Below are 25,452 nucleotides of genomic sequence, written 5' to 3'. Positions count from 1 at the left end.
GGGGAGCCTGTGACAGGTAGCACAGATCTATCATAACAAGCACCATTCATCTAACCTCTTACCACTCACTAATGATATATTAGTACACTTCCAATTCCTACATTTGTCATCACATTCATCAACTCTAAAGCAACTTCTCTCTGGTATAAGAACTAGAGGAAATGCTTAAAGAGTAACCGTCATTTTAATTTTTACTTCATAAATCAATAGCGTGAAAGAAAGAAATGTTGTAATATATCTTAGAGAAATCTGCTTCTTCCTCCTCCTGGACTGATCTTTCACTCTCAGTTCACGGGTAAAATCTGTATTCACCGAATACAGACTTTCCCCATTACTGAGATAGGAGATGGCAGATGGTGCTTTTAAAACTCTATGGATAGAAGCCGACACAGACCTTCTGCTGCAAGTTCTCCTGAAACGACAATTACACTTCTGCATAGAACGTTATAAGCACCAACTGTCATCTGTCTCAGTAATATTTGGAAATCTGTCTTTATTGCATTTAGATTTTTTTTTTGCTTTGCAGCATGTACCATACAAGTTAAATAATTTTATATTTTGAATGAGTGACTTTCATGGATATGTTAATAGCAAATATGTTTATTTTTTAATGTCTTTTTTTTTAAAGGAGGAAAAGAGGGCTGAATCTACATTTTTTTTTTTACTTTTTCAATCCCGTTAGGGAACTTGAAAGTGCGATCATGTGATCTCTTATTCTATATACTGTAATAAATATGTATTTTAATATATAGCTATAATCACAGTCTTCCATGATGTCAAGGCTTTGGCTGAGCCTCTCACGAGTAAAATCATGGCCTTCAGCAAGCCCCCGGTCACAACTTATCTGCACCAAAAAATTTGTTCTCTGGCCTAGATGCCATTTTCAGGGACTGACCGGCATTTAAGGGGCTAAACACCAGCGACTGGAGTTAGCTCCGGTCTCTGCTGTTAGTGGCAGATGCCTGCTCGATAACACAGTTGGCAACTGCCAGTTACAATTCAGGCTCAGCTTCTGAGCCTGCAACCAGCATCTGACATACATGTAAGTCCTTATCAGGATGGGGTTAAACAGATCTTTGACCCAATGAGGCTGGTGTACTTGCTTTGAAATAAAAATTGATTGCATCATCCTTTTTGAAAGAACTCTTAGAACAAGCATTAAAAAGCTCACTTTGATGTTAAGCAGAAAACTTTGCAGAAGGATTCATACAGCCATTCGTTCATGGATTTTTAAAGTAAGCAGACCAGCCTCAACAGGTCTAAGAGATCAATTTAATAATGTATGCAGTTTGATTGGTAAAATCTGCCTACAGATCCGTTTTAACTCTTTTTAGGAAACATCAACAGTCATAGTAACATAGTAACATAGTTAGTAAGGCCGAAAAAAGACATTTGTCCATCCAGTTCAGCCTATATTCCATCATAATAAATCCCCAGATCTACGTCCTTCTACAGAACCTAATAATTGTATGATACAATATTGTTCTGCTCCAGGAAGACATCCAGGCCTCTCTTGAACCCCTCGACTGAGTTCGCCATCACCACCTCCTCAGGCAAGCAATTCCAGATTCTCACTACCCTAACAGTAAAGAATCCTCTTCTATGTTGGTGGAAAAACCTTCTCTCCTCCAGATGCAAAGAATGCCCCCTTGTGCCCGTCACCTTCCTTGGTATAAACAGATCCTCAGCGAGATATTTGTATGTCCCCTTATATACTTATACATGGTTATTAGATCACCCCTCAGTCGTCTTTTTTCTAGACTAAATAATCCTAATTTCGCTAATCTGGGTATTGTAGTTCTCCCATCCCCTTTATTAATTTTGTTGCCCTCCTTTGTACTCTCTCTAGTTCCATTATATCCTTCCTGAGCACCGGTGCCCAGAACTGGACACAGTACTCCATGTGCGGTCTAACTAGGGATTTGTACAGAGGCAGTATAATGCTCTCATCATGTGTATCCAGACCTCTTTTAATGCACCCCATGATCCTGTTTGCCTTGGCAGCTGCTGCCTGGCACTGGCTGCTCCAGGTAAGTTTATCATTAACTAGGATCCCCAAGTCCTTCTCCCTGTCAGATTTACCCAGTGGTTTCCCATTCAGTGTGTAATGGTGATATTGATTCCTTCTTCCCATGTGTATAACCTTACATTTATCATTGTTAAACCTCATCTGCCACCTTTCAGCCCAAGTTTCCAACTTATCCAGATCCATCTGTAGCAGAATACTATCTTCTCTTGTATTAACTGCTTTACATAGTTTTGTATCATCTGCAAATATCGATATTTTACTGTGTAAACCTTCTACCAGATCATTAATGAATATGTTGAAGAGAACAGGTCCCAATACTGACCCCTGCGGTACCCCACTGGTCACAGCGACCCAGTTAGAGACTATACCATTTATAACCACCCTCTGCTTTCTATCACTAAGCCAGTTACTAACCCATTTACACACATTTTCCCCCAGACCAAGCATTCTCATTTTGTGGACCAACCTCTTGTGCGGCACGGTATCAAACGCTTTGGAAAAATCGAGATATACCACGTCCAATGACTCACCGTGGTCCAGCCTATAGCTTACCTCTTCAAAAAAACTGATTAGATTGGTTTGACAGGAGCGATTTCTCATAAACTCATGCTGATATGGAGTTAAACAGTTATTCTCATTGAGATAATCCAGAATAACATCCCTCAGAAACCCTTCAAATATTTTACCAACAATAGAGGTTAGACTTACTGGCCTATAATTTCCAGGTTCACTTTTAGAGCCCTTTTTGAATATTGGCACCACATTTGCTATGCGCCAGTCCTGCGGAACAGACCCTGTCGCTATAGAGTCCCTAAAAATAAGAAATAATGGTTTATCTATTACATTACTTAGTTCTCTTAGTACTCGTGGGTGTATGCCATCCGGACCCGGAGATTTATCTATTTTAATCTTATTTAGCCGGTTTCGCACCTCTTCTTGGGTTAGATTGGTGACCCTTAATATAGGGTTTTCATTGTTTCTTGGGATTTCACCTAGCATTTCATTTTCCACCGTGAATACCGTGGAGAAGAAGGTGTTTAATATGTTAGCTTTTTCCTCGTCATCTACAACCATTCTTTCCTCACTATTTTTTAAGGGGCCTACATTTTCAGTTTTTATTCTTTTACTATTGATATAGTTGAAGAACAGTTTGGGATTAGTTTTACTCTCCTCAGCAATGTGCTTCTCTGTTTCCTTTTTGGCAGCTTTAATTAGTTTTTTAGATAAAGTATTTTTCTCCCTATAGTTTTTTAGAGCTTCAATGGTGCCATCCTGCTTTAGTAGTGCAAATGCTTTCTTTTTACTGTTAATTGCCTGTCTTACTTCTTTGTTTAGCCACATTGGGTTTTTCCTATTTCTAGTCCTTTTATTCCCACAAGGTATAAACCGCTTACACTGCCTATTTAGGATGTTCTTAAACATTTCCCATTTATTATCTGTATTCTTATTTCTGAGGATATTGTCCCAGTCTACCAGATTAAGGGCATCTCTAAGCTGGTCAAACTTTGCCTTCCTAAAGTTCAGTGTTTTTGTGACTCCCTGACAAGTTTCCCTAGTGAAAGACAGGTGAAACTGCACAATATTGTGGTCGCTATTTCCTAGATGCCCGACCACCTGCAGATTTGTTATTCTGTCAGGTCTATTAGATAGTATTAGGTCTAAAAGTGCTGCTCCTCTGGTTGGATTCTGCACCAATTGTGAAAGATAATTTTTCTTGGTTATTAGCAGAAACCTGTTGCCTTTATGGGTTTCACAGGTTTCTGTTTCCCAGTTAATATCCGGGTAGTTAAAGTCCCCCATAACCAGGACCTCATTATGGGTTGCAGCTTCATCTATCTGCTTTAGAAGTAGACTTTCCATGGTTTCTGTTATATAGTCAAATTTCTTAAAAATGAATAGCTAATTATTAACCCCAGAAATCAAACTGTCCATGTTTAACTAAAGACATACCAAATGATAGGCTTCCACAGGCAAAGATCACCCCGAGAATCACTGTGGCAATCAGAACTGCCAGAATGAGTGGAAGCGATAGCTGTTGCTCTGGAATGGGTCCTTTGGGTTCTGAAAAAATTAAACAATAATTACCTTTAATCTTCATTATAGGATCTATTTTATTAGTTTGTATACAGTCTTTCATAACATGGTTTTAATACATTTTTAGATAAACTGCAAACTGAGCATTGATGGAAAGAACGTTTAAATACCCTGAACTATACGTTCTCCTACACAGTGATCCCACCATACACCGCCGAGCCCGCTTTTGCTCTCGATGAGAAAGCAGTTGCCCCACAAATAACAAAAGGTTCAGCTGCTGAAATTCAACCAGCCGCATCTTTCTCTCTCCTGACACCATCTGTAAGAGGAGAGTCAGGAGGCCTCCATACACATTAGAAAGCAGTTGGCCATCGATCATTCAGCTGACAGTTTCCCACCACACATGGCCGAGCGCTCTTCTGCTCTCTATAAGAAAGCAGCTGATAGACTCCTCTTACAGTGGCTTATCTTCAAGGAGAATCAAAGGTTCAGCTGCTGAAATTCAGCAGGCCTCTTACCTCTCTTCTGACATCATCTGTAAGAGGAGAGTAAGCGGCCTCCATACACATTAGAAAGCAGTTGGCCATCGATCATTTGGTTGACAGTTTTCCCCAACGCAGGGGAGCACTCTTGTGCTCTCTATAGGAAAGCAGCTGACTAACTCCTCTGACAGTGGTTTATATTCAAGGAGAGCAAAAGTACAGCCCCTGAAATTCAACAAGTCAGATCGTTCTCTCCCGCAACATCATCTGGCATAGGAGAGGCCCTATTCATATTAGACTGTTGGCCGATATCAGAAAGTTCAAATGACTTTTGACTAATATGTAAGCCTTTAGACTTAAAAGGTCATTTTCTTGATAAGATATTATGGTTCTAGATATACATCTTGTACCTATACACGTGACATTATCACTTCCCAGCATGGTGCCTTGCTCACAGAGACACATAACTCTCCGCTTGCTGTCTTTCTTACAGTTTCCAGATTTGCAATGACTGCAGTTTAAGTACAGCTCGATATTCACTTCGCCGCCATTCTCCATTGCTGTATGAATGAAAAGAGAAGAGTTTATTAGACAGGTATTTTTCTGCTTCCCAAGAAGTGAAACACTATGGGCACCCCCATTCCTACATACGTGTCCCACTGTAGGGTGTCGGTAGCATGACCGTCCCCATTCTGTAAGGCCGGTAGTGTCTTTTAGATACAGCACCCCGGTAGCAGGCAGCTCTATTAATTATTGACACTATTTCCACCCCCAGAGATGGAGTTATAGCCGCCTAGAAATGCTGACATCCTGATTATAGCATCTATTCCCTGTCACTCACAATTATCTAAGAAAATCCACATCATGGGGCCAGACACTCAAAGTCACGAGTTTTGATGAATTATTACTGATTTCTGTTTGTGTGAGCTCACCAGCTAAGGGCTGCAGAAACATCTCTCCAGATGGATTTCTAAAGGAAACGCCATCCTGGCCGTCGGCAGAAATATCATCCAGCTGGGAAGTGTTTCCTCCTGGAAATCAGATGCACAATACGTTTCAGGTATGTTGGGTTATTCCTCAAATAGTTCTTTTTCCTCTATCTTTAGGATATAGGAAAACTTGCTTATCTATGGGGGCCTGATTGCTGGGATCTGCAGATCTCCATCTTAGAATAATAGAATGGTAGAGTTGGAAGGGACCTCCAGGGACATCGTGTCCAATCTCCTGCTCAATGCAAGATTCAATAAACCTTCTCAGACAGATGTCTGTCCAGCTTCTGTATGAAGACTTCCATTGAAGGAGAACTCACCATCTTAAATGAAGCAGAGGTGCGCAGGCTCAGACTCCACTCCATTCATTGTCTATGGGACCGTCATGAGCTATTTCCAGCAGTCCCATAGACAATGAATGGGGCAGAGGTCAAGCCTGTGCACCTGTGTTTCATTCCAGATGGAGCTCTGCTTCCCCCAATTCTAGAGATCACTGGTGTCCTCAGCAATCAGCAAATTATCCCTTTTCAAGTACATAGAGCGTAACTTTCTATTTTTGGGAATAACCCTCTACAGAACAATATATAAACACACTTAATTATATGTTATTACCTTGGTACCCTCCTCCTCCTCCTCCAGAGCTACATGGTCCTCCTCCGCCACCGAAACCTCCAAAAGTGTCCCACTGAAGGCTAGCTCGTGCCTGATAGCATGATTGCCCCCCTTCTGCCCCTTCAAGAAGAGATTTCCCAGCCCGCGGGAGATGAGTAATGTCATTCCAGCCGCCTCCACCACCTGTAATCAGGGGAAATGATGGAACATTTGTATAAATCATCAACAATGCAGAATGATGTAGCTCTGTCTGAAAATGCAAAATGACATTCTGCATCTATGTGCAGAATGAAAATATAGAAAAATATTATGTAACAGATTAATATGTTAGGGTAGCGCTTGGTTGAACCCAACGGACTAAGGTCTAACTTCAACTTTAAAAGCTATGAAACTAAAAAAAGTCCCTGGACGTAGATATGACATTGTATGATGCCAGATATCCTTAGAGATGTCAATCAAGAATAAAGAGGAGGAGTTCCACACCAGAGGCCAGAAGACTTCCATTGGCTGCTGAATGGGTTAACTGAGAATCTGTCAATGAGCTCAAATGGGATAGTTTGTAACTCTTCTATCTTTCTTTAGCTGATTAATGACCATAGACCATGGCAAAGTTGAGTACACAGGAAACAAAAGGTCTGGTAAAGCCAAATGGTGCAAATGTTTTAATGGAACCAAATAGCAAAAAATAATTTTAGCCCCCAGTACATGCATTTAAGTAAAAAAAGTCCCCAAAGTTGGACAACTTCTCATTAGCATATGGCAAATGAGTCCTTAAAAATCTGATTTTCTCTGTTATCAGTATAATTAGCACATGGAGATGTGTAGTTTGAGGGGACTAAACCAGCAGTCAGATGCTCTTTAACAATATTTATTGTGTACCATGCTCTTTCCATGCAGTGGAACAGAAACATGGTCTAACCCAGATGTACGTATATTAAATTAAACGCACTCTGTATAACATCTGGCGAAAATTTACAGTTTATATTAAGCGCTTGTCACTTCCAATATTTATGAGCTGAATGTCTACAACTACGCAAAAGATAATATAAATGTGTGAACACAAAAATTAATCTCAATGGAAGAGTGGCTTTTCGTCATTGTGAAGATTTAAAGTGAATCTTCAGCTTTTAACATTGAGATGGTTTTAGATCCAAAATTATTTATTGATTAATATTCTAATATGAACCTTTGGTGGAAATAGTTTAGTTTTTTTCTGATACAGAGCTTAAAATCCTCTATATGGAGAGAACTGAAAGATAATTTGGCGGCTGTCAGTAGTCACCAGGGGGGCTGAGAAAATTTGTAATCTTGCAATTTTCACGCTGGCCACTTTAAGCCTTCTTTAGGCTCATATTTTCTGTTCTTTCAGGAAGAGTTTTCAGCAGGCTCCTTTTCAGCAGAGGCAGAAATACAATAACTGTTAATACCTCTATACACAACTGATAACAGGGGTTCCATCAATCAAAAAAGGTGATATCACAGTTCACTTTGCTCCCCCCTTCCTTCACAATGACCTTTGAACACGCTCATTAGATGCTTCCTTACAATATGTGTGAGGATCTGATCATGGGGTAATGTACATGTGTTGTTTCCTGAAACAACAAGAAGTTAGAGTCTAAAAAAAGCCCCAGTGGCCAGTATGAAAATTGCAAGAATTGTATTTATTATTTTTTACTAAAGATTCTGATGTGGAAAAAAATATTGACAAAAATAAGAAAAAAAAATCAATTAACACAAAAATCTGATGTAAACAATCGGTCATTTTCTGGTTATGGCTTCTCTTTAATCAGTACAGAATTTTAGATGTCAGTTAAAAGAATAAATTGATTAGGTAATTCAGCCCAAACGAGGCATCAAATGTGAATATGTGGTCTTTTATTAATATAATAAAGGTACTAACACACTGTTTTGTAATTGATCACAGTTTTCCAGTACCTGCTGCTCCACTTTTTCCATTTAGCCCAAGGACTGTCATGTTTGTTTCAAATGTCTCCAGTTGTTCAAAGTCTGATGAATCCTCTGGATCTTCTAAGTAAGCTTTTCCCCCTCCGCCTGCACCGACCAGTAATGGTATAAACACCCCATTTACTTCCTTTAACGGAAAAAAAAAAAACATAAATGGAGCAAATTCAATAACATATCTTACAAGAGAACTCCTCAAACGGCCACCATGCACATACTCATGAGTCTTCCATCAAAAATGTTTGGTGTTACAACAGCTGTATAGCTACACATTAAAGGGGTTGGCTGGTAAAAACAAGTTGTTAGTAGTGATGAGTGATTGTGCTGGGATGAGGTGTTATCTGAGCATGCTTGGGTTCTAATAAAGTATCTTTGGCATGCTCTTATACAATGTTCGAGCCCCCGAAGCTGCATGTCTCACGGCTGTTTGACAGACAGAAGACTTGCAGGGATAGTCTGTTTGTTACGCAATCCCTGCATGTGTTGCAGCTGTCAAGCAACCGCGAGACATGCAAACACGGGGACTCGAACATAGCATTCGAGCACGCCAAAGTCACTCGGTTAGCACAGGAGCATGCTCATAACACACCTTATCCCAGCACTTTCACTCATCACTAGTGGTGATAATCTGATCTCTGCACCGACAAGTCAAAATGAGAAACTTTTATCCCTGTTAGAATGAAGCGTCAGTGCGTATGTCTGACCTCTTCTCCGCTCCATTCATTTCCTACAGGGTTGCAGAGTTCAGTACTCAATTTTTTCCGGCAGCCACATAGAGAATAAATAAAGCGGCGGTCGGGCATGTGCATTGTTGCTCCATTCTAGCGGTGATAAAAGTTCCCCATTTTGCCAATCGGTGCGAGTCCCAGCCAATCAATAAGTCATGTCTGGACAACCCCTTTCAAACTTGTGTGTGTATATATTGATGAATTGGACCTTGCACCTTAAATATGTAAGTAGCTCCCCCACCGCCGCCTCCTCCTCCAGCCCAGTCTGAAAGCGATTCTTTTTCTCTGTATTCATCCTCAATGATGGCCGACTCTCCCACGCAGATTTCTTGGGTCTTGTTATTTTTCTATGACATTGAAGGTGATTAGCATTACTTTACCTGCCACCTACAGTACAGACCAAAAGTTTGGACACACCTTCCCATTTAAAGATTTTTCTAGATTTTCATGACTATGAAAATTGTACATTCAGACTGAAGGCATCAAAACTATGAATTAACACATGTGGAGTTAACAAAAAAGTGTGAAACAACTGAAAATATGTCTTATATTCTAGGTTCTTCAAAGTAGCCACCTTTTGCTTTGATGACTGCTTTGCACACTCTTGGCATTCTCTTAATCAGCTTCAAGAGGTAGTCACCGGGAATGGTCTTCCAACAATCTTGAAGGAGTTCCCAGAGATGCTTTGCACTTGTTGGCCCTTTTGCCTTCACTCTGCGGTCCAGCTCACCCCAAATCATCTCGATTAGGTTCAGGTCTGGTGACTGTGGAGGCCAGGTCATCTGGTGTAGCACCCCATCACTCTCCTTCTTGGTCAAATAGCCCTTACATAGCCTGGAGGTGTGTTTGGGGTCATTGTCCTGTTGAAAAATAAATGATGGTCCAACTAAACACAAACCGGATGAAATAGAATGCCGCTGCAAGATGCTGTGGTAGCCATGTTGGTTCAGTATGCCTTCAATTTTGAATAAATCCCCAACAGTGTCACCAGCAAAGCACACCATCACACCTCCTCCATGCTTCACGGTGGGAACCAGGCATGTAGAGTCCATCCGTTCACCTTTTCTGCCTCGCACAAAGAAACGGTGGTTGGAACCAAAGATCTCAAATTTAGACTCATCAGACCAAAGCACAGATTTCCACTGGTCTAATGTCCATTCCTTGTGTTCTTTAGCCCAAACAAGTCTCTTCTGCTTGTTGCCTGTCCTTAGCAGTGCTTTCCTGGCAGCTATTTTACCATGAAGGCCTGCTGCACAAAGTCTCCTCTTAGCAGTTGTTGTAGAGATGTGTCTGCTAGAACTCTGTGTGGCATTGACCTGGTCTCTAATCTGAGCTGCTGTTAACCTGCGATTTCTGAGGCTGGTGACTCAGATAAACTTATCCTCAGAAGCAGAGGTGACTCTTGGTGTTCCTTTCCTGGGGCGGTCCTCATGTGAGCCAGTTTCTTTGTAGCGCTTGATGGTTTTTGCCATTGCACTTGGGGACACTTTCAAAGTTTTTCCAATTTTTCAGACTGACTGACACCCATTTCTTAAAGTAATGATGGCCACTCATTTTTCTTATCTGCTTTTTTCTTGCCATAATACAAATTCTAACAGTCTATTCAGTAGGACTATCAGCTGTGTATCCACTAGACTTCTGCACAACTCAACTGATGGTCCCAACCCCATTTATAAGGCAAGAAATCCCACTTATTAAACCTGACAGGGCACACCTGTGAAGTGAAAACCATTCCAGGTGACTTCCTCTTGAAGCTCATCAAGAGAATGCCAAGAGTGTGCAAAGCAGTCATCAAAGCAAAAGGTGGCTACTTTGAAGAACCTAGAATATAAGACATAATTTCAGTTGTTTCACACTTTTTTGTTAAGTATATAATTACACATGTGTTAATTCATAGTTTTGATGCCTTCAGTGTGAATGTACAATTTTCATAGTCATGAAAATACAGAAAAATCTTTAAATGAGAAGGTGTGTCCAAACCTTTGGTCTGTACTGTATATAGCACCACTATATAACGCAGCATTGTACGGAGATTGTACAAGCCCCACTTACGGCTCACAATCCTTTCCTTTACACTGACGCGCACATGAAGGACAAATAAAGATGAAGAAAACCAAAATACAAACCTCATAGAGATATTATCCTAGATCAGATTGGAACCCAAGACCCCATAATTCTGCAAGACGACGATGCTAGCCACTGAGCCAAATGCAGTATCATACATAACACTTCACATATAAATGGATCTCCCAAAAATGGGTAATTAGATGTTTTTCGGAAGATTTACTGAATCGAATACAGCAGGATTGAAGACCAATTTGCTCCTGAAACTTGACACATGCCTAATTCCAGATATATTATCTGCCTCCACAACCATAATTTCAGTCATTTGCATCATAAAATGCAAAGCGAATTTAGTTTTTCTTTTTTTTTTCCACTGTGAATTGCTCATTTACTGAATTTTCCATGGTGGAAATTGATGGATGATGTTTTTTCATTTAACCTTTCATTTTACCATTCATGCCAGACAAGTCTTAATACTGAATGGTAGGTCTAATATTAAATATGGAAAACCTCTGTTCTATCGGTTCCTTCAGGCTGCCGGCTATTTTAACCTATTACCCCCTTGTAAGGTAATATTCACCCCTGGGCATGCATCTTCTCCTTGTTGGCCCACCAGGATATAGAGCAGCTCGTCTTTCTGCAGGTGGAAAACTCCAGACATGAAGATTCCGTGAGAACGTTTGTTGTGGTTCTTGGCTCCCTTCCCTCCTGCTGCACCGTATGCAGATATCCTGAAAATAAGAGTGTAACCATTGAGATTGCAACTACACTGAGCTACAAATAATTTCCAATTAAGTAAAAACCGTTGCATCATTTTCTTTTACTTACTGCCATCACACCCCCTCCACCAAAAAAAAAACGAATGCATGTCCATGTAGTTTATTGAAATACATCAATGCCTATCTTGATTTCTGCAGATCGCTCTACCACAGAGAAATCAACTTTTTAAATCAATATGCAAATGAGGCTGGAAGTGCATTGGGGCATGACTGTTGTGAATTCTGCTCTTGGGCTCCCTCCGGTGGTTATGAGTGGTAGTGCTGCTGTCTGTGGATCGCAGCATTCATCAGGTGTGTTCAATTTGGACTCAGCTATTTAGTCCTGCTTGATCCTTTAGTCAGTGCCAGTTGTCCATTGTGTTTGGAGGATTCACTTCCCTTCTGGTCTCCCCTGTTTGCTGTGCTTTTCTACAAAGATAAATCCTGGCTTTGTTTTTGCTGTCCATCTGCTCTGGACCTTATAGTTCTGTGCATTTTCATGTTTTGTCTTGTCCAGCTTTGTCTGTGAAGGATTTTTTGCAGCCAAGCTGTGTCTCTGGAGATGCAGATATACCTTCCATGTCTTTAGTCAGATGTGGTGTTTTGTATTTTCTGTGGTGGATATTTTCTAGTGTTTTAATACTGACCGCATAGTACTCTGTTCTGTTCTTTCTTTTTAGCTAGTGTGGCCTCCTATGCTAAATTCTGATTTCATGTCTGCGTATGTTATTTCCCTCTCCTCTCACAGTCAATATTTGTGGGGGGCTATCCTTTGGGGATTTTCTCTGAGGCAAGATAGGTTTCCTGTTTCTGTCTTTAGGGGAAGTTAGTTCTTAGGCTGTGTCGAGGGGTCTAGGGAGTGTTGGGTACCCCCACGGCTACTTCTAGTTGCGCTGCTAGGTTCAGGGTTTGCGGTCAGTACAGGGACTACCTTCTCCAGAGTCCGTCTCATGCTGCTCCTAGGCCACCAGATCATAACACATGACTATGCATTCCCATTGCCACAGCCTACTGCTGAATTGCCTGCATAGTACCGCCCACCTCTAGATGATTGACACTTAGGTAGGGCTGCTGTATCACTGCTCTGCACCTGGAATGTTTCATATACTCCTTCCACTTTGTGATTACACTTGCGCTGTAGTTTCCCCTCTTTAGGCAACTGAATTTTGGGAAACTCCTTGGAGGTACGATAGCAAAGCGGACGGAGCATGCACAAGATTTCCGGAAAATAGCAATGATGTAGCAGCACTACCTAAGTGTCCATAATCTAGAGGATGGCAGCACAATGTGTGGGCCAAGGCAGTATAAATGCATCATCATGCCCCAATGCACTTTCAGCCTCATTTGCATATTTCTTCAAAAGGTCGATTTCTCTGTGGTAGGGCAACTCCTTGAGAAGATAACAGTATGCATCCCATGCTACACAGACATGTATTGTGTTTTGGGGTTAGGATGTGGTGAAAAGTTTCCTTTAATCCCTTCCTCCTGGAAACATTCCGGGTTCTATTGAACATATTTGTAATGAGGCTCTGTCAATGGTCGCTTGGCAGCTCTAAATAACTGCCGCAGACAGGCTTAGCGCACACTTCAATTACCAGATTTCAGGGGTTGCCCTGGCCATCCCCTTTTAAACCCTGTACAGGGATCCATACTTATACAGGGGCGCCTGGGCTGGGACCATGGTATAAGCAGCTATTGCATGGTGCAGGCTGGCAGGAGTGGTCAGCTAGCCAAATCAGAATCAAAAAGGCAGAAAAAGTACAAAATCAGCAGATGCAAGAATAGTCAGTAAAACAAGCCGAAGTCAAAACATGGACCAAAACACTGTACACTGAAAAGACAGGACTAAACCAGAGGAACACAAGACTATATCTGGCAGCTTCCAGCAGTAAGCTGGAAGTTTAAGTATGGTTTGGTGCTTTCCAATTGGCAGGAGCAGGGAGTTGATAATGCCAGCTGGACAGTAAACCACACTGTGTGACTGGCAAGTCCCAGCTACCCTAGTCTTAGTGGCTCGAGAGAGCCTGCGCTGTCCAGACCCTCTGGTTCCGATGTTTCTTCTTTCACCATAGCCACCCTCAGAATAAATACATTGGTGCCTAGCGACAGAAGCAAGCGTCAAAGGAGCAGGTTCTACTGGAGTTGTGACAATATTCTTCTGACTTTTTGGTAAGACAGCTATAACTTAATTTTTTAGGCTATTACAATAATTTTTGCTTTTCATGACAAATATGGCGTTTCCACTTCACCATTTTGGCCATATAGGTGTTTTTTTTAAGCAATAATGTCCTTTTATTGCATAAGAAAAACACAAACATTTTTTGTAATAAAGAATCTTAATATTTATTTCTCCAAAATTGAGCAACAGTTGTTTTTAAATGTATCATCCCTAGTTAAGTGTTTTCCACTTTGTTATTTTTTTTTACAGAGCCCTTGGAGTAAAAAAAAAGCAAGACCCAGCTTTACTTACACCCTGCTGCTCCAGCACTGCCTCTCTGCTGCAGCTCCTGATCATTGTTGACATGACTGCAATGGTGACATCACAACAAGACCTAGTGGCTACCGCAGTAATTCACTGGTAGTAGTCTCTCAAAGTGATACTGTGTTACTGCTGAGCGCAGTGATTGCCTGCAGTGGTCACATGCTGCAGTCATGAGGTCAACACTAGCCATGTCAGCAAAGACTGGAGGCAGAGGTGGAGAGGCAGCACTGACCCATCTCTAACAAATGACACTGTTGCACCGGAAGTTGCCAATGTATGTAGTAGATAAATGTGGGTTGGTCATAGGAAAAGTTCACACACCGACTGGATCGAGTCTATCCCAAGAAGTGATGTGACTGCCGCCTTCTCTAGGTTCAATATTACACTTTAGTACTATTTATATCTTCATAAAGTTTTTTCATTGCCCTGAGAATCATGCTCCACATGATGAATGACTATCAGGACTGGAATATCTCATTTTTTAATGTTTCAATTTGTCATCAAGCATAAGCACACATGACAAGTTAAGACATTAATCATAGATTGCAGGCGCCCTTCTGCCATTTCATCAAAATAATATCAATGCAGTCTCTATTACATCATCTGAAGTTAGTTCTGAAACTTGTTCATTTATACTATTTAGAGCAGGGGTCCCCAACCTTTCTTACCTTGAGAGCCACATTCCGCTATGAAAGTTGGTCGAGAGCCACAATGCAGATAAAGTCATAGAAAAACCTAGAGAAGGCACAAATAATAACATGCAGATTTTCGCTTTCACTCTATCCTTATGTATTTTACATTATTGTTATGCAAATTGAACTCTAGTGCCACCTATTGGAAGTATCAATCTTAAAAGTCAATACCCTTTAACAGTCCCATAAGATGCTTCATATATTATTGGCCTCATATACTGCTCCATATGGAATTGGCCCCATATACTGCTCCATATGGAATTGGCCCCATATACTGCTCCATATGGAATTGGCCCCATATACTGCTCCATATGGAATTGGCCCCATATACTGCTCCATATGGAATTGGCCCCATAAGATGCTCCATATTAATTTAGCCCCATAAGATGCTCCCTATAGAATTGGCCCCATAAGATTCTCCCTATAGAATTGGCCCCATAAGATGCTTCCTATTAAATTGGCCCCATAAGATGCTCCCTATACAATTGGCCCCATAAGATGCTCCCTATTAAATTGGGCCCCATAAGATGTTCCCTATTAAATTGGCCCCATAAGATGCTCCCTATAGAATTGGCCCCATAAGATGCTCCATATTAAATTGGCCCCATAGGATGTTCCATATTAAATTGGCCCCATAAGATGCTCACTATATCACTGGCCCCATAGGATGCTCCCTATATCACTGGCCCCATAAGATGCTCCCTATATCACTGGCCCCATAAGATGCTCCCTATATCACTGGCCCCATAAGATGCTCCCTATATTACTGGCCCCATAAGATGCTCCCTATATTACTGGCCCCATAAGATGCTCCCTATATTACTGGCCCCGTATAATGCTCCCTATATTATTGGCCCCATAGGATGCTCCCTATATCACTGGCCCCGACTGATGGTCCCCATATATTGCTCCAAATATAAAAAAAAATGAAATACTCACCTCTCGTTGCTTGTCGCTGCTCTGGACTCTTCGCCGTCGGCGTCTTCCTGCCCTCTGTGCTGGGACTGCTCAGGCAGAGGGCGCACACTGGTGACGTCATCGCGCCCTTTGACCTGAACGTCACAGTAAGAGGATGGAAGACGCTGCAGCGCTGGAACCGGGAGAGGTAAGTATCGCAAGTGCCGGGGCCCGGAGCAGGCGGGGGTCCACTCACAGGGTCGGCACTATAGCGCGCCAGTGTCCCCAACGGCGAGTAGGCCCCCTGCCTGCTCAGGGCCCCGCCACTTGCCCGAGTGCTGACGCCCGCCCTGGGTGGGTATTACAGGCAGCGGGGAGGCTCCCTAGGGACTTTTTTCTGTGATCGTCGGCGAGCCACATGTCAGGGGCAGGCGAGCCACATGTGGCTCGCGAGCTGCGGTTTGGGGACCCCTGATTTAGAGGCTGATGAACACTTCAAGCCTGTAGCAGGGAGCCGTTTATTATAATACTCTGTGCATGTAAAATGTGGATATTACTTCTCATAAGATGTACATATTAATATTATAATACACTAATGACATATGTACAGAATCTGATCCTCCTCTTTTTAATCTATGATTCTTATCCAAAATAATAAAAACAACACTTCAACAAAAAAATTATACTGAAGTGTTATGCCTATTACAGGATCCTCAGGGGTGGAGCATCTAGTGCATGATCCTTAGGGGTGGAGCATAACAAGGATGTATAAACACCAAAGAGAGAGTCCTTGCGTCTTGACCCACCCCTGAGGTCTTGAAATAGATAGAACACGTTATTTCTGTTGTTATAGGAGTTTATTCACATGGGGAAGATTTGTTTTAGTAATTTCTACCAATGAAAATCAGTTCTTTACATCTAAATTGCTGTGGATAGGTGCTTAATGTTTTATTTTACGGTAAAAAAAATAACCCTAAGAGCGAACTGCTTCCGCTTTCATCTGCACTCCACTATCTTTTTATGTGTCTGCTCGGAGGCTTCATATTTAGCAGAGACCATGCGTGTGCAGAATCACTGACTTTTCCTAGAATTACCTAAAATATAGCAGATGTTCCAGCACCCGGTGTCTGTGATATGTAGTAATAGCCTCCAGAGGCAGACAGCTTTTGGCTGTGATGGTGCATCTGTGCATGTCTGTAGATAATGGATGTACATTTTTCGCACTGAATGTAATGGTAGGGCAGCATTAACTGTATACATGGCCGTAAATAAAGGAGGAACTTTCAAACACAAATTCATTTCAAAGAGCTTGAAACCAGGAATTTGAAGTTTTTATGCAGATACAAATTTTCTAAATTGCACAAAGAAGGCTGAATTCAAGATATGGATCTCAGACCATATGTCGCCTGTTTCGCATCACTGTAAGATCAGCTTTAACAAATGTCGCCTGTTTCGCATCACTGTAAGATCAGCTTTAACAAGGATCAATTGGTACCTGACAAACAAGTCAAAAATGTTTAATCTGTTCTCCAATTCTTAGCTTGTGAGCATTTTCCACGGTATACAGAAGAATGAATGGAAACAGCATATTTTGCAGCTTGTAGATAGGCAGACCTGTTCTCTATATAGTAGAGACTCACGTGTACACTTTGGTAAATGGCACTCTCCACATCTGGACCCCTTTAAGAGGACCGTCTTTTCCAACAACCACAGATATGTTGGTGTTGCGGTATGCGTTGTTACATTGCGCTTGTGTTGGCCCAGTAGGTCCACTGGCGCCACATGTTGAAAATTTCCAATATACTTCTTCATCTTCTGTGCGAAGACAGAATAAAAATGTATAGAGAAAGTTACTTATATGAATGAATGTGAAATCATAGTTTTATAAATATATCTTATCATCTCGAGAGCTATGATCAGATGAAATCTGATTGGGAAAGGACTGAAGACCACTTTCCATCTTGCCAGTTCATACTTTCTTATCAAAATGCTTGATGTGATGCTGACTGGTTATACCTGAATGGTGTATTTACACTGAATCTTAAGGTACTGTCACATTAAGTGACGCTGCAGCGATATAGACAACGATGCCGATCGCTGCAGCGTCGCTGTTTAGTCGTTGTGTGGTCGCTGGAGAGCTGTCACACAGACAGCTCTCCAGCGACCAACGATGCCGAAGTTCCCGGGTAACCAAGGTAAACATCGGGTTACTAAGCGCAGGGCCATGCTTAGTAACCCGATGTTTACCCTGGTTACCATTGTAAATGTAAAAAAAAAAAAACCACTACATACTTACATTCCGGTGTCTGTCGCATCCCCCGGCGTCAGCTTCCCTGCACTGTGTCAGCGCCGGCCGGCCGTAAAGCAGAGCACAGCGGTGACGTCACCGCTCTGCTTTACGGCCGGCGCTTACACAGTGCAGGGAAGCTGACACCGGGGGACACGAAAGACACCGGAAGGTAAGTATGTAGTGTTTTCTTTTTTTCACATTTACAATGGTAACCAGGGTAAATATCGGGTTACTAAGCGTGGCCATGCGCTTAGTAACCCGATGTTTACCCTGGTTACAAGTGAACACATCGCTGGATCGGCATCACACACGCCGATTCAGCGATGTCAACGGGTGATCCAGCGACGAAATAAAGTTCTGGCCTTCTAGTTCCGACCAGCGATGTCACAGCAGGATCCTGATCGCTGCTGCGTGTCAAACACAACGATATCGCTATCCAGGACGCTGCAATGTCACGGATCGTTATCGTTCTAAAGTTGCTCAGTGTGAAGGTACCTTTACTGATACCTGTGAATTGTATTTAAGTCTGGTCTTGTTAGCCAAGTGGGCATGGCCCTCAAAAGTTCTCCGTGGGCGTCTTCTTGAGCACCAAGACAAATTAGCTAAAACTATTTACATACAGGGAAGAGGAGGCCATATCTCAGGAACAGAGAGGTACAGGAACAAATAGAATCCATGTGTATAAATTTTTAAAGTTAACTGGTCGCGGCGGGTCTCAACAAAATTTCCATAGATTAACAAAACATGTTTTTTTCTGTTTGTTTTTTTTTCCTTTGTTTATAAAGATTTCCATAGAGAAGATTTTAGGACCATGCACACTTGGCTAAAAAGACTAGATTTACATACAGGGAAGATGAGGCCATATGTCAAGAATGGAGAGACGCAGGAACAAAAGAGGAACAAGGTATGAATCACAAAAACAATGGCATTTACACCAGGTAAAAAAAAAACTTACATATATAGCAAGTGACAGATCCTATTTAAGTGGTGATTACAGCAGTGTCCAGGCAGTGTTAACTGGTGGTTACAAAACTCTCTGGGCTATGTTAAGTTGTGGTTACAGGAATCTCCGGGCATGTAAATGGGTGGTTACAGTAGTCTCTGGGCAATGTTAAATGGTTATTACAGTAGTCTCCCGGCCATGGTAAATTGTGGTAGCCTCCGGGCAATGTAAATGGGTGGTTACAGTAGTGTCTGGGCAAAGTTAAGTGGCGGGTTACAGTAGTATCCAGGCAATGTTAAGTTGTGGTTACAGTAATCTCCAGCAATGTAAATGGGTGGTTACAGTAGTCTCTGGGCAATTTAAATGGATGGTTACAGTAGTCTCTGGGCAATGTTAAGTGGCAGTTACAGTAGTATCAACATAAAAAAATTAAGAAAAATATACCATAAGGAAACAGCCTTACCAAAACCTGTCAGATGATAAATGCACTAGCAGGATGCAGCAGGCCCCCACTATAAAGACAGGGGCTGCACAGGTGCAAACTTCTGATAGAAACAGCCACCTACACACCTACCAAATTATGGAGGGGCTGACTGCCTAGTAGAAAAAGTTCACACAAATGAGGCTTGAGTAGAACACCAGTCATACTTGTGTGACTGGCGTTCTACTCAAGCCTCATTTGTGTGCAATGTTCTACTAGGCAGCCAATCCCTCCATAATTTGGTAGGTGTGTAGGTGGCTGTTTCAATCAGTAGTTTGCACCTGTGCAGCCCCTGCCTTTATTAGTGGGGGGCTGCTGCACCCTGCTAGTGCATTTATCATCTGACAGGTTTTGGTAAGGCTGTTTCCTTACGGTTGCAGTAGTATCCAGGCAATGTTAAGTTGTGGTTAACAACTCCAGCAATGTAAATGGGTGCTTACAGTAGTCTCTATGCAATGTAAATGGATGGTTACAGTAGTCTCTGGCAATGTAAATGGGTGGTTACAGTAGTCTCTGGGCAATGTCAAACAATGGTTACAGTAGTATCCAGACAATGTTAAGTTGTGGTTACAGTAATCTCTAGCAATGAAAATGGGTGGTTACAGCTGTCTCTGTACAATGTTAAGTGGTGGATAGAGTCGTCTGTGGACATTGTTAAGTAGGGATTACAGTAGTCTCTGGGCAATGTAAAGGGGTGGTTACAGTAATCTCTACACATTCTTAAGTAGTAATTACAGTAGTCTCCGCTAATGTAAAGGGGTGGTTACAGTAGTCTAGGGGCAATGTTAACTGGTGATTACAGTAGTCTCTGGGCAATGTTAAGCGGTGGTTAAAGTAGTCTCTGGGTAATGTTAAGTGATGATTATATTTATAGTAGCATGGCGACTGAATTGTGTACAGCTGAGAAGATTGAATCAGAAGTGCCCTATGTTACGAGTCCAGGTAGGTGGAGTCTTCCTGAATGGCAGTAAGAAAGAAGCCTGAAAGTGTTACACATGAGATTTTACCCCCCTGAGGCCGGGATCACACATGCGAGAAACACGTCCGTGTCTCGCATGTGAAATCCAAGCTCTGGCGCTAGCACTCCAGAACGGAGCGTGCGGCCGCATAGCAATACATGGAGCTGCACAGTCCGCTCTGGAGTGCCGGCGCCAGAGCTTGTATTTCACATGCGAGACATGGACGTGTTTCTCGCATGTGTGATCCCGGCCTGAATCAGAGAAAAACCACAAGCAAACTGCAATTCCTAAAGGGGAAACCAAAACTAACAGACCACCTAGTATATTGTTACAACTAAAGACTGTTCAAGTTTTGTGCCTCAACGGATGTGTAACAATTACCAATAAAATGTACTGGTAATAAAAATTCCAAGTTAGGTGAAATGGTGAAAAAGCAACCTGCAATGCCACCATTATTATTTGGGTTTTGTTTTTTATGTTGTTCATTGTGCAGTCCAAATAACTCGAGAACATGATTGTGCAGATACCACATACAATCTGCATGTGTATATCAGGCAATCCGTACTTTTTAGGAAATATCAATCGTGAATTGCTCGAAGCAGTCACTTGGGGAAAGTTGTGATAATTGCGAGAGAGATGCAATACTGCATTTCAGTGGTTTTTCGTGCATTTAGTAAGGAGGGATTAATGGTCATTTAGTACTGACTGGTGAGTCCGTCTAACATAGGTGTCATGAATTTGTGAAACAGAAACAAATTTAGGCTGTATGTAATTTAATAAATATTTAAGGATCAATTGCACCCACGTCTTTCATTTTGAACAGTCATTTGTCAATTTTTTTCCTTGTACTTTAGCGTTCAAAGTAATCTGATTAAAAAAAAAAAGATAGTCTTATATTTAGGATAGAGAAAGCCATATCTAAGGAATGGACAGGCACAGAAACAAAAGAAAAACAACGCTGGATTCAGAAGAACAGCCGCAATTACAGCAAATAAATATGGAGAAACTAGAAATGGTCAATAGAATGAACAAAAATAAAAGAAATATCTGAAACCATGATTACCAACCTGTGTAAATAGGTTCTGACAAAGGTCTTAAAATCTCATCTTCCCACGGGTCCATCTCATGAGATCCATCCTGTTCTCCAGAACTACTTTCTATTCTTCCTGGCACAATACAAAAATACACAGGGACAAGCTGACACATGCCTACATTATGGAGCTCTATGTTATTAGATTTCTAAGAAAAGGCATTAAAATTGCAAACTGAGTGTGAGGATCTCAACAACATAAACCAGTGTAGGAAATCTCATAAACACATTTTCAAGCAATTACTGCACAAGCAACACTGTGTCCAGATGATCAGATGTCACAACCCCGCTCTTCTTACCGGAATGGAAGCAGTCAGCAGAAAAAGTGACATTATCTACGATGATGTATGAGAAGGAATTCCAGCCCCATGTGGCCACAAGCTGTATACGGAATCTGATTGGATAAAAAAAACATGGTAAAAAACCCTTCAATGTTAAATGAAATCTACGAATGTAAATATATACATATACTATATATACTTAACATTGACATTGATGAGGCCTAAAGAAAAAGGGTTTTTTTTAGGGTCCACTTTTTTTCTTAAATTCAAGTATTTGGGGCTAAAAATCATTTTTGCTGTTTGATTCCATTACCAATTTTGCATTGTTTTGCCTTTACGGCTCTTTGTTTCCCCACACCTGCAACTTTCATGTGGTTAGTGATTATAGGATGAAAGAGGTTAGAATCTCCCTGTCAAATCGGACATTATGAGCTCACTGATGGATCCTCAGTTAACTCGTTCTGTAGCTAGCGCAACATAGATACAGAAGGCAAACCGTGCAAAAGTTTTGATGAAAACGGATTGCAAAAATTTTTTGCCTCAAAATACATGCGTATAAGTAAAAATATTTCTGACAATGACTTCCAGCTTCACAGTTGGTGTCGGTAGACCAATCCTGGTCTATCCAAGAGCAGAGGGGAGTATCTCAAGCGAGACTATACACAGTCAGCTTTGACGTTCTGACAAGTTCCCTCTGCTCAGTAATGGATTAGATGTCAATGTCAGTGTCTGCCCCTGTACTGAAGCACCTAATGTGCACATGCAAAGGTTACTGTAAAGTGAGGAGGGGCATTACCAGCTGTTACATCACCAATGTAGTTCCTGTGTTATCAGCTGTGTATATTGGTGTTAACAGTTATTGTAATCCTGTCTGTGATGATAATGAGACTGCTGAAAACTCTTTGGTTAAGACAACAACAACAAAAAAAACAACAGGAAGTAAGAGCCAAAAACAGATCTAGATTTCAACATGAAAATGGGACTATAGCAAGATTTGAGAGATATATATATATATAAATATATATATATATATATATATATATATATATATATATATATATATATATATATATATATATATATATATATACAGTGCCTTGCGAAGGTATTTGGCTCCCTGGTACTTTTCAACGTATTCCCACATATCATGCTTCAAGCATAAAGATACCAAATGTAAATTTTTGGTTAAATGGTTAAAATTGATGGGAAGATGGATGGAGCCAAACACAGGACCATTCTTGAAGAAAACCAGTTGGAGTCTGCAAAAGACCTGAGACTGGGACGGAGATTTGTCTCCCAACAAGACAATGATCCCAAACATAAAGCAAAATCTACAATGGAATGGTTCACAAAAAAATTTATCCAGGTGTTAGAATGGCCAAGTCAAAGTCCAGACCTCAATCCAATCGAGAATCTGTGGAAAGAGCTGAAAACTGCTGTTCACAAACGATCTCCATCAAACCTCACTAAGCTCTAGCTGTTTGCCAAGGAAGAATGGGCAAGAATTTCAGTCTCTCGATGTACAAAACTGATAGAGACATACCCCAAGCGACTTGCAGCTGTAATCGCAGCAAAAGGTGGCAAAACAAAGTATTGAGTTAAAGGGGCCGAATAATATAGCACGCCCCACTTTCCAGTTTTTGATTTTCAACAAAAATTTAAAATAACCAATAAATTTAATTCAACTTCACAATTGTGTTCCACTTATTGTTGATTCTTCCTCACCAAAAATTTACATTTGGTATCTTTATGTTTGAAGCATAATATCTGGGAAAAGGTTGAAAAGTTCCAGGGGACCGAATACTTTTGCAAGGCACTGTATGTACCGTATATATAAATATATATTTAATAATTAGTGATATGAAGAAAAATGCCCCCACAAAAAACCTTTTAACGCAGAAACCTGATTTAAACATTGTAATTTTCTTACAAATGCCCTTTAAACAAATGTGCACATTTGATCATGAATCATACAGTTCATTTAATCATGATTTGTGCTTAAAGATGAACTACTCAAGTTATAGCCAATCCGAAAACTAGGAACATACAGTATGTGATCAGAAGGTGAGGATACAAGATGGTCAGAACCACGCGGAGGTCGGTGACATTAATACATTTGTACTTAGAAGTAATGTCCTAACCTGTTCATACACTGGGGAATGGTCATCGTCGCTGCGCTCCATACTGTGGGGGTACACACATTTACTTCCCACAGCTTAGAGCTTCTCGGAGTGTTTTCTTCTTGGACATAAACTGATAGCGTCCCATTGATGTTTCCATACACAAGAAACTTAAAAGTGAACTAAAATGAAATAAAGAGGCGATTAAAAACATCTTGTTAAAGGGGTTGCTTCCGTGAATAATTGCTAGCTTGTTTTCATCGGACATCTCCTTTAAGATTGCTTCACATATCCAATTTCCAAATTCTTTGGTCCACAATTTAGAACCAGCTTTGGGTCCAATTTCCAACATTCACAGTTTATGACTTACGAGGCTGTTAGGTTGGGGTCAGGAAACCACGGGCAAGTCCAAAAACTGTGGTCCATACAAAGACTGTGAAGTCAGTACCTTTGCATTTTTTTTCTTTTTTTTTTTTCTTTAAGACCACAAAGGACCAATAAAAATATTTTAAATTGTGTTCCCCTTTCTGTTGAATGTATTTTTGGATACTTGACATATTTTATTTTTCCACAACGGAGGCACAACTGGAAACAGCAATTCAGACTAGTGCCATTCTTTAGTATTGTTTTATCTGTTCATTTTTTTTCTTGCTTTTTTAAATGTATTTAATTTTTTTTTAAATTTATTTAACACACTGTGCCTCCATAATGTCCATTCTTTTTATTGTTGTTTTTCTGCCTCCTTGCTGTACAGCAGACCCGACTAGGTCTTCTAGGACCTATCATCTCCTGCTTTCTCCCAGCCCCCGGTGATCACATGATTGCTGACTCTGATGCAGTAAGCACTGACATTGCTTCCTATACTGTATACACAGAGCTTGCAGCAATTAGGAAGGTAGATTTGGTAATAAACCATCTCTGCCTTCTCTATGGGGAGTCTGGCTGTATCTGACAGCTGGTTCCCTGCTGTGCAAGCTACTTTTTTAGAACATCACTGTAAAGTAAGGTCATGTAAGGCCTATGGCGCGGTCCGGACATGGTTAAAAACTAAGCTAAGGACATGTCCCATACCTATAATAATTACCATAATTACAATTTCATTTTTCCTGCACTGGAATTAAATTAGGGTCTAGGAGTCTACTGGGCTTTCCAGGGACAGGAAGAGTCTAGTTTATTCGACTCTGCTTCCATCTATTTAATTGACACCACCACTGAAATCCAGCAGAGGCGCTACACTAAGATGAACCTCCTTCATTGCATAGCGCCACAGCCAGCGCTCGCACATGCACAGTGCCACAGTCAGTGCTCGCACATGCACAGCGCCACAGCCAGCGCTCGCTCATGCACAGTGCCACAGTCAGCGCTCGCACATGCACATTGGGTTTCTTTTCTCTACTAAGCCTTTAGGTGCACAGAAGCATTTACAGCCCAGGTGGTCGTCAAAAGTTGTCCTTACCTGGCAGGATTTTTCTGCAACCACAGGAGGTAGACTTTCACTGTATACACTTACACCATTATCATTATACTCATTCTCTATTAGTAAGTAGAGAAAGTTTCCT

At 41.2% G+C, this 25,452-nt stretch overlaps 1 protein-coding gene across 1 annotated transcript in view; it reads right to left on the bottom strand.

The window, feature by feature from the left end:
• Positions 1–25,452, bottom strand: part of LTK (leukocyte receptor tyrosine kinase) — a 347,686-nt gene that overhangs the window by 53,130 nt on the left and 269,104 nt on the right. Inside the window, exons 8-19 of the mRNA XM_069732538.1 lie at positions 25,350–25,450; positions 23,915–24,075; positions 21,792–21,886; positions 21,470–21,568; positions 17,370–17,544; positions 11,481–11,631; positions 9,052–9,183; positions 8,082–8,238; positions 6,147–6,329; positions 5,478–5,576; positions 4,956–5,105; positions 3,980–4,090 (exon numbers count right to left, since the gene is read on the bottom strand). Of these exons, the coding sequence (XP_069588639.1) occupies positions 3,980–4,090; positions 4,956–5,105; positions 5,478–5,576; positions 6,147–6,329; positions 8,082–8,238; positions 9,052–9,183; positions 11,481–11,631; positions 17,370–17,544; positions 21,470–21,568; positions 21,792–21,886; positions 23,915–24,075; positions 25,350–25,450 (1,614 nt within the window). The remainder of the gene's footprint in view (positions 1–3,979; positions 4,091–4,955; positions 5,106–5,477; positions 5,577–6,146; positions 6,330–8,081; positions 8,239–9,051; positions 9,184–11,480; positions 11,632–17,369; positions 17,545–21,469; positions 21,569–21,791; positions 21,887–23,914; positions 24,076–25,349; positions 25,451–25,452) is intronic.

This window comes from Ranitomeya imitator, chromosome 1 (genome assembly GCF_032444005.1).
Source record: "Ranitomeya imitator isolate aRanImi1 chromosome 1, aRanImi1.pri, whole genome shotgun sequence".
In the NCBI taxonomy this organism is placed as follows: domain Eukaryota; kingdom Metazoa; phylum Chordata; class Amphibia; order Anura; family Dendrobatidae; genus Ranitomeya; species Ranitomeya imitator.
The sequence above is the reverse complement of the archived record's forward strand: the minus strand, read 5'-3'. Positions and strand labels throughout refer to the sequence as shown.